Below are 13,182 nucleotides of genomic sequence, written 5' to 3'. Positions count from 1 at the left end.
GTCACACAAGCTGAGGAGCCTCTACTCGCTGCCATTTCTCCTCTGGCTTTGTGTTGGCTCTCGCCCTCTGGCCCTGATGCTCGGCACCATCCTTCCTTTAGAGCTACCTTCCCCCGACCTCACCAGAGACAGCAGGCGCACACTGACAGGTGGAACAGCCTCCATGTGCCAGCTCCCTGTCTCCTGCCACTCAGCACGCCCAAGGCCACCACAGCAGGAGTCGATTTGACAAAATGAAATACTATTTACTCCTTAAAACCAAGTAACTTCCCGAGACCTCCAAATCTAAAAGCAAGTTTAGAGAACTGAAACACTCAGTGTTATACTCGGAAAGCATGGGGTGACTATGCTAAGGACTTCGTGATACTCGAGGGGGGTTCTGCTCCATTTGGTGCAAGAAGAGGTAAAAATATCATCGTTTCCATGATGGACTAGCCTAAGATTTCTTTTGTTGTTGTTGTTGTTGTTGTTTGTTTTTTTTTTCAATTAAGACGGAGTCTCGCTGTCGCCCAGGCTGGAGTGCAGTGGTGCTATCTCGGCTCGCTGCAAGCTCCGCCTCCTGGGTTCACGCCATTCTCCTGCCTCAGCCTCCCGAGTAGCTGGGACTACAGGCGCCCACCACCACGCCCGGCTAATTTTTTTGTGTTTTTAGTAGTGACAGGGTTTCACCGTGTCAGCCAGGATGGTCTCAATCTCCTGACCTCGTGATCTGCCCGCCTCGGCCTCCCAAAGTGCTGGGATTACAGGTGTGAGCCACCGCGCCCAGCCAGACTAGCCTAAGATTTCTATCTTAAGCTAAAGATGTGATTTCCTAGGTGAATTACATAGGTGACTCAAACCTCCCTCAGTGTTCAAAACCCTAAAAAGCTAGCTATTTGTCATTTTTAAATGGCCCATTAAGCCCCCTACAGTAGTCTGCAATGCCACACCAGTAAGATCTGTGTGGAATGTAAATAAGATTTTCATTTCCTCCACATCATGCTTCGAATAAATCTTCCCAAATAATCAAATAGGTATTAGCTACTTTTCACTCATATAAGGTTTCTAAGTTGCTTAAAAAGAGGAAAAACTGATAGAAAGTGTGAGAACTGACAACTTCTGGCACAACAACTCCCAACAGAAGCTGCTGATTCACCTGTGATTTAGAGGTACAAAAATACACTAAATACGAATATTCCATTACAGAACGTATGTCAGAACTCTCAGCTCAACACTGACCAGGGACATATTTCAGCCAATCAGAAACACCTTATTCAACAGTACGTCCCCGTGTGTCCTGAGATGCCACCAGGGAGGGCGTCTGGCCGTGGGCAATCCTCCACGGAGCACGCCTGACCCACGGAGGGAGACGACCGCCACACTGGGCCGTGCTTGGGCTTTGCCAGTTGACTCTTAGAGGGTTTCCGTAATGTCTCTTTCTTCACTTGAACACCGGGACACAGCAAACGCACCCCATCCTGTCTACACCTCAGCTGGAAGTGATGCAGTTAACCCGATCTTCTACTAGTGTCCACCAAGGGGCATCATGCTAATACAGAGGAAGGAGCCTAGAAGACAAAGGACCAAGATGGTGCCCGGTCTCAGTTACAACACCACATTCACCTTCTGCTTGTGAAGACAGAATTCCTTTGACTCGGAGATCCAGGGAGTCCAGAGAAACTTCCATGTACCCTGTGCTGTCTCCTGGTGCCGTCTGCTCAGCGCTTCCTGCAGATGACTTATACGACTCAGAACCTAGGTATAAAAGGCACACACATCAGACACCACGCACCCAGGCGGCCGCACCCACCCAGACGCACAGGGCAGCGAGGCTGGGGCCCCAGGAAATGGACTACTTCTAATTAACCCATTCAAAACCGCGAGTTGAAACCCACTATGGTTTAGATCATTCCAGTTTCACTATCATTTTCTCTCCCGCATATTAGTTTGCTAATTCCCCCTTTTAGACATAATATTCATGGGGGAGGAGAGAAGCTGTACAGACAAAAACAAAGGCACCAACATGTCAGTACGTCTTTCTCTGTAACTACACCAACTACATAAAAGCTATCAAATGATCAAAGAAACAGATAAAAACATGGTAGTCATATGTTATAGATTATTTTTAAATAAAACAGAAAAATCTAACTTGCAGATTTGAAAGATCAGATGTAAAGTAGCTAAAGAGATGGCCCAAGGTGCCGTGTTGCAGGCAAATCTGTGTCAGAGAGAAAGCAATGACCTCCCAGGCGTCCTGGCTGACATCCAGGGAGGCTCCCGGAAAGGATCAGTGTTGACTCCAGTAAACACGGGAGGCTCACGACACCCACAGAAGGTGCCAGGGAGCAGGGTGCTGTGAGAAGGACCGGTGTCCCCAGGCTGGCAGCGAGGGCAGTGGGGGGTGCAAACACTTCTGTGGGCTTCCCTGCCCTCAAGGACACACGAGTGGTGGCCAGGCCAGCCTGTCCACACTTCCCAGGAGGGCCGGAGAAAGATATATAAAATTGGGTGTTTGTAATCACAAGGGCATTCACTGAGGAGGCCTATGAAAGTGTGTACCTCTACCAGGTAATATCTAACTCCGGCCAAGGGCAGATGGTCACATTTCACAGCCAAGCTTCTAGGGACTAGTCACCAATCTTATTTCAATGACTGGAAATAAATGAACACTAGCACAGAGAGGTATGGTAACCAGTCTTTTCATTCAAGCCACATGCTGCACCTAGATCTTAGACAGACAGGAAAAGTCAACCACCTTTGAGAAATCACCATCATCAACTTGAAGAACAGGAGTACACTTTGTATAGTTTTAAACGAAAAGAAGACTTAAATAAAAAATTCATAAAGAAATAAAATTCAAACTCCTCTGTGAATATTTAAAAGCACATATTTTGCACATTACAGCCAAGATGACAAAGATGAAATCTCTACCCCAAAAACAACTTTTAGCCTTGGCTCTAAAATGCTTTTGTTGGCCAACAGTAAAAGCCACATCTGGTGTTATGATCTGAATCAATAAACTGAGGTGAAGAGAAACATAACTGAAGCACCACACGCAGCTCCCGGGGGGCTCACACGTCCTCCACCCTCAAACGCCAGGAGCCTCCATGGTGACTGCCTCACGCCCCAGGTCTCCCGCAACCCTCTCTTTTCAGGGGATGACGCCTCCCCATCATCCAGTTAACAGAGGTACTCTACACTGGGGAATCTAGATTAGCCAAAATCACTGTGAATAAGAACAAAGTGCTGCCACTCGGTGACCCTGGTATAAGGATAAACAAATAAATAAATGAAACAGACCAGAATGTCCAGGAACAGCCCACACACTGAATGTCAACAGGGGGAGAAAAATCAACTCAAGCAGCAGTGCCTATGGCAGCTGCACACCCATTGCCAAAAAGGGGCCTGCGCCACAGCTCACTCAAACATCAGTGCAAAATGAACCAACAGGCAGGCACGGAGCCCGCAGATGCCAAGAAGAAAACAAGGGACAAAACCTCTGTGACCTGGGTCTGTCAAAGATTTCTTAGAGCACAAAAGCATGAACCCCCCAAGTAAAATAACTCGTAACTTGGACTTCAAGAAAACCTTAAAAACGTTTGCTCTTCTAAATACAGCATTAGGAAAATGAAAAGGCAGGTCAGAGACTAGGTACAAATACATGCAAAACATCCACCTGATAAAAGACTTGTCTCCAGAATGTGTTAAAAACTCTTAACCCAGTACAAGAAAAACAACCAGATTTTAAAAGTGAGCAAAAGATGTGAACAGACACGTTTCAAAAAAACTAAATGAAGGCTAAAATGTACAATCTCATTACTCATTAGGTAACAGCATTGAAACTACAGTAAAACACCACTGCACACCCACAGATCCACTGGAATTAAAAAGACTAACCCTAACAAGTGCTGGCGTGGACAGAGGGGAACTGGAATGCTTGTGTGTTGTGCGGACCTAAAACAGGACGAGTGCTTGGAAAACAGCTTGGCAGCTTCCTGAAGAGCTGAACACACGCCACTCTACTCAGCCATTCCACTCCCAGATACCTAACCAAGATCTAGGGAAGCACCTGTTCAAAAAAGACTTGCACACAAATGTTCACGGCCACTTAATTTCTAGCAGCCAAGGCTGGAAAGAGCCCAAAGCCCGTGGACAGATGAATGGACAGATAGACTGTGGGGCAGCCACACAATGGGACACTTCTCAGCAATGGACAGAAACAAACTCCTGGCCATTCGACAGCCTGGCAACTCAAAACAATTATACTCAGAGAAGCCAGATGAAAAACAACCGCACAGTTCCGTCTATATAAAATTCTACAGAACACTAACCAATACACAGAAACAGAGCAGACCAGGGGCTGCCTGGGAGCAGGGAAGGGAGGCAGGGAAGGGGCCAGGTTATCAAAGGGCAGGAGGGACGCGGGGTGACAGAGGCGCTCATGGCACTGATCATCGGACTGTGGTGATGGATTCAAGGTCATAAGCACGTTAAAACTTGTCAAATTGTGTAATTTATTTCTGTGCATTTTATTGGATGCCAGGTGCACCTCGGTTAAGCTGGAAACAAAAACAGCCCTTGGCACCCTAAACCTGCTGCATCCCTTCTGGGTTTGAGGAGATTTCCTTCCCACATTCACGTTGTGATTCACAGAGTTGCTCTGGAACAGGGGACTCTGACTGAGGCACAGGTGCCTCACTGAGGGGCCGCTTCCTGCACACAACGTGGGAGCTGCCCATGCAGGCCACAGGTTCCAGTCACCCATGCGGGCAGCAAATGATTCACCTCGGTTCAACATTCAACAATGAAGTTGGGGCCGGGCGCGGTGGCTCACACCTGTAATCCCAGCACTTTGGGAGGCCAAAACGGGCAGATCGCTTGAGCTCAGGAGTTCGAGACCAGCCTGGCCAACATAGCAAAACCCCATCTCTACCAAAAAAACACAAAAAAATAAGCTGGGCACGATGGCACACGCCTATAGTCCCAGCTTCTTGGGGAGATGAAGTAGGATGATCGCCTGAGCCCAGAAGGTGGAAGCTGCAGTGAGCTGAGATCGTGCCACTGCACTCCAGCCTGGGTAACAGAACCAGATCCTGTCTCAAAAAAAAAAAAAAAATTAAATTAAAAACAACAACAGTGAAGTCAACGTCCACTACATTGGCCAGAAGGAAACTACTTTAGAATCACTTGAGTTTCTCTAACAAAGTCATTTCAAACATTTTTTTAAAACAGTGATGCCCTCTTTTCTAATGAAATCCTACGCACCCCAACCCCAGGTGGGCCTCCTGGCACCATCCCCTCCCAGGCAGTCCCCGTGATGGCCCACACCCCCACGGCATTTACCGAGGGCACCGCTGGGCTTCTTTCTACTTCTCCGCCTCCTTTTCCTGGCTGGCTTGATCCAGGGACTGTCGGTCTTTCCTTTCCTCTTGAGAAATTTCTTCTTGATGCTGGATTCCGAACTCTGGAGAACCAAACGGGCAGGCATATAAACCACTGAGCACAGGAAGCTACGGAAGGCAAGAGCACTACAAGTGTTTTCTTGCAAAACAGAACACTGGCTATGTCTTGATCTTCAATTAAACGGTGAGCTTAACTTGCAGACATTTTCCTGGGTCACACGCTTAAAGGCACCCTGTGCTTTTCCCTAACTCTCTCTCTCAGCTCAGTCCCTTTAGAGGTAAAACAAAACAAAAGCAGAAAGTGAAATGTATCCATCTTATTTGAGTTTGGCATAAAAGAATAAATAAATTGGAAAGTTCTACTCAGGAACTAAATAAATAAGCTCAGGAAAAGGGTCCGTTCATCTCGCTCACAAGAAAAGGGACAATCAACGCTCGGCTTGCTTCAGAATCTACCCACATGAATGATCTACACAGAGAACAAGGACAGAGGTTGTAATTAACTTATAATATTTCAAGATATGTTTTAAGCATCTTCTTCTAAAATCCGGATGCGGCAAGGGCATCCATGCCACATGCCACACACGGATGCACAGCAGGCGCCCCCGCCCCTCCACAGGAGGCCACGTGCAGGCCACAGTGGGCAGGGGACATTTAAGGTAGGCACAGCAGCAGCACGCGGGCCTCGCTGACCAACTGAACATGTCCCTGCACAAGGCCTGTTGCTGGGCAGCCTTCTTCCTGAGTTGGGTCCCACGTGAGGACGGTACCGGGAGCCCTGTCTGCAGCACACACAGCCCCGGCTCCCCTGTGCTCCCCGCACGGCAAAACTTTTGGGAAGAATTTCAGCAAGCACCACACCCAAAGCTGCTGCTGCTGGAAATCTAGCTGCCCCTCTGCCACCCAAAGACAGACCCCTTCATCGCCAAACACCACGGCCCCCGTGTCCTCCTCCCACTCACTGCTCGGCCCCTGTGTCCTCCTCCCATTCACTGGTGTGATGAGCCCACACCATGAGCCACTTCTCCTGTTTCAGAGCATTTCCCAATTCATGTGACCCAAACTTGCCGAGCTTTCCCCCCCACGGCACAGACAGCTCCTCCTCAGACGCAGGAGCCAACTTCTCCTCCCCTGTGGAACCCTCACAGGCTGGGGGCTTCCTGAGGCTCCATCCTGGGGACTCGCTGCTCTTACCCATTTCCAACCCCCAATTCCCACAGACCAGGGTGCACAATTCCGATCTGGACCCTCCTCAAGGAATAACAGGCTTCAGTAGGGACGGAGCAGAACCCCTCTTCCCTCCTGTCCTCACCACCAGAAAGTTCTGTCCATTCTACCTGGAAACCCTCAAATCCAGCCCTTCCTTCTCACACATCAGCCGATGCAGCAGAATCCCAAACAGCTGTCCTTGCTGCCGGCTCCCGCCACACCCTCTCCCTCTGCCGTTCTACCTGGAAACCTTCAAATCCAGCCCTTCCTTCTCGCACATCAGCCGATGCAGCGGAATCCCAAACAGCTGTCCTTGCTGCCGGCTCCCGCCACACCCTCTCCCTCTGAGAACCTCCACAGGCCACTCAACTCCACCCCACCCAGCACGCAGCCGGGGCAGCCCTGCGCCAGGCCCAGCCCTGCGCTGCAACTCTGCACAGTGTCTTTCTCATGAGGCTTTGCCAGGGACAGGACCCATCTGTGGCCATCACCATGACCAGCTCCAAGCACATGGGTGAGTGCTCAGGCAACAAGGGTTGGGTAAAGGACTGAAGGACGCTGGTGTCTTTGCATCTCCTCTACGTCAGCACAGACGCAGGAGGAGGCGCTGGGCATTACCAGGTCGGACTCGTCACCGCCTTCCTCCTCCTCCCCGGTGTCCACGGACTCCTGCTCCTCCTCGGACTCCCCGTCCATCTGATCAGCCACACAGTCGAAGCGGGAACCCAAACAGAAAACAGAAACCAATTACATCCTTTAGTGGCAGATGACGGATCCAAAGCAAACCTCGAAACGGACACTGGCCGCACACGCCGGAGATGCTCGCGGGGCGGGGGCACCGCCGGCCTGCTCCAGCCCTGGCTGGTGTGTGGGGTGACCGAGTGCTGGTCCAGGCAGGGCCAGAGACACACTCTGAGCTTCCACTCTGCTCCCCGGTCCTGTCTCCACATCGGGACCAGGGAGTGGCTGCCCTGGTGCGGACTGAGGCAAGAGCTCACCCGCTGGGTGCTGTATTAGTGAGGGTTCAGGTACTCAATGTATCTTATGAATGGGATAATTCAATAAGCACATCACAAAACACACAGAACAATCATAAAAAGATTTTCAGAGGCCACAAAACAATACACAGTGTGAGACCCTACCCCCACACACCCATGATCCCAGTCCAATCCTCGGAGCCACCACAGCTAAGCTGCCCACGCCTCCTTCCAGTGAACATCCAGGCAGACGTGGGCCCACAGACGACAGTGCATTTCTAGTCTGCACAGATGGCAGGACACTCAACATTTCTGTGAATATTATTTTCTTCTAATTAAAAATATGTTCTGGAATTCTTTCCACACCAGAACAGACACATCTTATTTTTTCTGCTGTATTTATCTTTTCTATAAGCACAGGCAATACACAAATAGACGTTCAGTGCAAAAGACACTGAAACATACGTGAGTCTCCGTCCGCCCTGTGCCCGGCACTCCCTGAGGCGGCATGGGGCTGCCCTTGCTGCGCTATTCCACTATTCTCTGCATTTCCCGGTGGACAGGCCCCCATGCGACTTCACATCAAGGGCGTACTCTGCGGGCTCGATGGCTCACGCTTGTAATCCCAGTGCTCTGGGAGGCCTAGGCGAGTGGACTGCTTGAGGCCAGAAGTTCAAGACCAGCCTGGGCAACACAGCGAGACCCCTGTTTTTCCTGTCAAGTTTTTAAAGCTCCATTTCTGATATCTCTTATCACATAAAACTTTTGAATTTTATCTGAACAAGTCAAAGGTGTCCATCTTTTCCTTCATGGCTTCCAGGTTTGTGTCTTACACTAGAAGAATGTCCTCATTTGAGATTGGAAAAAACAGTTCCCAATATTTTTACCCATAGTTCAATATTTTATATTGACACCTTAAATCTTCTAGAATTCTTTTTTAAAATAATAGCCACAGTAAGATATGTTTCACCTACTCTAAAACCGACCCTGCAAAGTGTACGGTTCAGTGGTTTTTCATATATTCTGAATTGTGCAGCAAGCACTACTGTCAGACTCTAGAATGGAGCTCACATTTGTTACGTGCCCTGACACAAGTGCAGGCTGCCTCTTCCCAAAATATTAGTCAACTGGCCCAACCATAGTTATTAAAAAGTTCATGACCCCTTGACCACTGATTTAATAGCCCAGTCTTACAATCGACCTTTATACATGTCACAGGCTCCCTGTCCCACTCATTAACCGCCTCAGCGCTCCTGAGTAAGCGTCCCCTCCGGCAGCCGCGCCCCCTCCGGCAGCCGCGCCCCCTCCGGCAGCCACGTCCCGAGCTCCGGTGTCCGCCACTGTGCACGGTCCCCACCACTACTCCAGAGGGTCTCCACCTCCACCCTCACTTCAGAACCAGCAGTTACACAAAAGTCCTGCTAGGATCTTGATGGGAGCTGTTCTGAATTTAGAGGCAAACATGGAGAAAATAAAACAATGGATCTTCTCACTCAGGCAAATAATAAGTGTCTCTAGGAACTTAATTTTTAACCTCTTTCACCAGTTTTATAGTTTTCTTCCACATTAACAAGGAACACTCTTTTTTTTTGTTAAGTTTATTTCTAGGTACTCTGGTGATATTAAGAAATTACAACTAACTTTTTAGGTCTGATATTGTGGTTTGTCTTTCAAAGAGTCCTTATCTTTTAAAGATCCCCACTGAAATATCTGCTCCAAGACAACCCACGTGTGGAGAACGAGGCCAAATGCTGGAGACTGCTCACTGTCCTCTGTGTGTTTGTGCAGCTTGAAATTTTCTACAGAGAAAATCTTTAAAAATATCCCTAGACATTTATTGATTTTACTGATAATGCTGACACTACATTTTCTAATTGGTTATTGCAGCTATACAAGAAAATAACTGGTCTTTATGTCTTGATCACATGTAAGGTCAGCTTAGGAGCTGTAATAGTTTTTGAGCTGATTTTGCTAGATGTTTCAGATGGATGCGTATATTCTCAGCAAACTCTTCTCTCTTGTCTTTTAAAATATTAATGTTTATTTCCGGTTCTTCTCTTACAGAATCAGCAGGAACAGTCAATGCTGCTACATTCATGTCAGAGGTGAAAGCAGCAGCCTCTCCTCCCTTGCTTCACAACTGACCATCGAAATGTTCTAACCCTTCTGTAAGCATTCCGACACCTCAGTCAGCTTTGACAGGAGTTTTCATGTCACTGGACAGGTTTCTTATTTTAAAAACAAGACAAGGCAATGAAACCACCAATTAACAGCAGACTAACACCACAGTTAACTCCACTTCCTTCCAAAACTCTGGCAAAGAGACTTTTAAGGAAGGAACAAGAGCTTCTTTATAAGAGGCTGCTTGATCACTGTGCATAAGACAGCTGTAAGGAATCAAGTGGAAGCTGAAAACCCAAGGAGATTAGAAAGAGAAGGGGTAACCACTGACATCAGAATTAAAGAGAGGCTGGGCGCCATGGCTCATACCTAGAATCCCAGCACTTTGGGAAGCCAAGGCAGGTTGATCACGTGAGCCCAGAAGTTCAAGATTAGCCTGGGCAACATAGCGAGAGGCTGTCGACTGAGAGAACCTCATCTCTACAAAAAAATTAATTAAAAAAAAAATTAGCTGGACATGGCGGCGCATGCCTGTGGTCCTAGCTACTTTGGAGGCTGAGGTGGGAGGATCACTTGAGCCCAGGAGGTGAAGACTACAATAAACTATGATTTGCCACTGCACTCACTCCAGCCTGCACAACAGAGCAAGACACACACACACACAAATAATAAAGTAAATAGGGAACTTGGAGTCTGATGCAGGTGAACTGAGAAGGCTGACACCCAAGTGAAACAGGAAAAGAGAAGCCAAGAGCAGGCCAGGAGCTTCCCACATCTGTCCTGGGGGTGGGTAGCAGGTCAGGAGCAGGCCAGGAGCTTCCCACATCTGTCCTGGGGGTGGGTAGCAGGCCACAGACCAAAAGTTGCCTGTCCCCCACCCAGCAGGACACAACTCTGGACACCAGGCTCACTAACAGATTCAGGCTAAGAGGGGAGAGGGTCCAGCTCTCCCTTCACCAGCACCCAGAGTGGCTGCTGCACCAGCTGTCAAGCAACAGGTTCTGGCAAGTGGCTTCTGAGCAGAATGGCTAAACCGGGATACTGTTTCAGTGAAAAGGCAGGCCACATGCAGAAGAAGGAATCATGTCGACTACACAACAAGGGCTTGTTTCCAGGCCAAAGAACCCCTACAAAACATGTTTCAAAAAGGACAAACAGCCCAGTAGATAAATGTTTGGGATGTGAATAGGCACTTCACAAAAGGCATCCAAATGGCAAAGTAAGTATGTGAAAAAGTATTCAACCTTCTCATAAATCATGAAAATGCAAATTAAACTGAAAACGTAATGCCACTATCTGCTCGCTGGAGTGGCAGCACCGAGTGTGGCCGGCACAGCAGAGGGGATGCTCCGAGGCGGTGGGGAAGGAGGCAACCTGAGCAGCCACCATGGGGAGCCACATGGCAGAGTCCATGGAGGCCAGCACAAGGCATGGCGGTTCCGTTCCCAGTGGGTACTGGGGCAACACCTGTATGAGGGTGCTGGCAGCAACCTCCTCCAGGACGGCCCCACTGGAACCACCCACAGGCCATCCACAGTGGGACGGACACAGACACAAGAGCAGCCATACAGAGGAACCTGTATGGTCGCCTCCCTGGCCTGAGGCCCCGCACACTCTGAAATAGCACCAAGAACCATAAAGAACGTTTGTTAATACAAGTATCTATTAACATGTACTGTAGTAGAAATTTAAGCTGAGACATGTTCAAACTACAAGGACACAGTGTCAGCCACCACAGCAAAGCCGCCATCACATGTAATTCCATGAATGATAGTGAAAAAGGCACCCAACATCTGAGCATTAGTATGATAACAGTTTTGATCTGCAGACTCTCCGAACAGGTCTCACAATGCCCCCATCCAGACCACTTTGAAAACTACTATTCCATAACAATGAAAATTAACTAATAGTATAAATAAATCCCACAAACACAATGTTGAGTAAAATAAGCCACACTCAAAGAAAAAAAAGAAAGAATGCATTCTGTGTAATTCCATTTATAGAAAGAACGAAATCAAACATGACCATCCTACAGGGTTAGCACTTCAAACACGACCATCCTACAGGGTTAGCACTCAGAAGAGGGGTTACTTTTGGGGATGGGAGGTCAGTGGGCTTCTGCAGTGCCACCAGAATTCAAGGCTTTGATCTGGGTGGTGGCCACACAGGTACGTCATTCTTCCATCATTACTCAACTGTACCGTTGTCATACATGCAATCACAATGTAATCCCCCCAAATTCAGAAAACAGAAAGCTGATTGAACTTTATAAAATGCCTTTTTTTAAAACACATATACACTGTGTAGTTCTTCTCATTTATTCTGTTAACCTAGTAAATCCTGGTCTTTAAATAATCTATTTCTAGTAATGAATCACTCTCATCCTGGGGTAAGCCCTACTTCCTTACAATCATTATTTTAATATGTCATTGCATTTGATTCATATTTTATTTAGGAGGCCGGGCGCAGTGGCTCATGCCTGTAATCCCAACACTTTGGGAGGCTGAGGCAGGTCAATCACTTGAGGTCAGGAGTTCAAGACCAGCCTGGCCAACATGGTGAAACCTCGTCTCTACTAAAAATACAAAAATTAGCTGGGTGTGGTGGTGGGTGCCTATAATCCCAGCTACTCGGGAGGCTGAGGCAGGAGAATTGCTTGAACCTGGGAGGCAGAGGTTGCAGTGCCAGACTCCGTCTCAAAAAAAAAAAATGTATTTAGGACTTTTGTATTTAGGATTTAGGTGACTTCGGCCTATATTTTAGTCTCAGAATGGGCTAGCGTACTTTTCCTATCCTTCTCTATTCTCTGGAGCCACTTACGTAACGAAACTATCACTGTTGATTGTCAGTGCCCATCTAGTTAAGGCTGTTCCTGCCATCTTGTTCTGTTTTACACTGACCACATTTTCTTCTTGGCTTTGCTTTTGTTTCTTGATTCTTTTCTTGCCTTGACAGTCATTTAATGTTTTACTTTATGACAAATACCTAGAGTTATTCAGTGTCCAGTTCCTCTAGAAGATGAGAACCTCAATCGAAAGACAGAATCGAGAAATAGACTGAAATTAATATCCCATATGGTACATGACAAACGTGGTGTTGTAAATGAGAAGGGAAGAAATGTCGGTCAGTAAGTGGAGCTGAAACCCAAGCATTTTAAGGGAAGCCCTGGGACCCTTACCTCACATTTTCTTTTAAAAGCTTTATTGAGATATAATTAATATGTCATAAACTTCCCCCATTCTGAGCAGCTCTACCTGATATTTTAATTCTATATGAATCAAATATTTATATACAAGAATGAAATAAAAGAAGTATTAGAAGATAGCATACATCAATTCATTCAAAATCAACAGTGAGAAAGGTTTATCATAATTAGAACACAGAACTCAGAAATCATAAAGAAATTGATTAGTACCTGGGAGTTCTGACACTATAGACAAGGTCAAAAGACAAAATCGGCTGGGCGTGGTGGCTCACGCCTGTAATCCCAGCAC

At 47.5% G+C, this 13,182-nt stretch overlaps 1 protein-coding gene across 19 annotated transcripts in view; it reads right to left on the bottom strand.

Annotated features, from left to right (window-relative positions):
- Nucleotides 1-13,182, bottom strand: part of EHMT1 (euchromatic histone lysine methyltransferase 1) — a 223,349-nt gene that overhangs the window by 76,977 nt on the left and 133,190 nt on the right. For 13 of the 19 annotated variants that reach the window (XM_055350313.2, XM_055350322.2, XM_055350314.2 and 10 more), the window contains 3 exons: nucleotides 7,209-7,286; nucleotides 5,323-5,443; nucleotides 1,603-1,734 (listed from right to left, as the gene is read on the bottom strand). In XM_055350313.2, the coding sequence (XP_055206288.1) occupies nucleotides 1,603-1,734; nucleotides 5,323-5,443; nucleotides 7,209-7,286 (331 nt within the window). The remainder of the gene's footprint in view (nucleotides 1-1,602; nucleotides 1,735-5,322; nucleotides 5,444-7,208; nucleotides 7,287-13,182) is intronic. The other 6 variants (XM_055350316.2, XM_055350328.2, XM_055350317.2 and 3 more) reach the window with 1 other exon arrangement.

Source organism: Gorilla gorilla, chromosome 13 (assembly GCF_029281585.2).
Source record: "Gorilla gorilla gorilla isolate KB3781 chromosome 13, NHGRI_mGorGor1-v2.1_pri, whole genome shotgun sequence".
NCBI lineage: Eukaryota > Metazoa > Chordata > Mammalia > Primates > Hominidae > Gorilla > Gorilla gorilla.
This window is presented reverse-complemented; position numbering and strand designations above follow the sequence as displayed.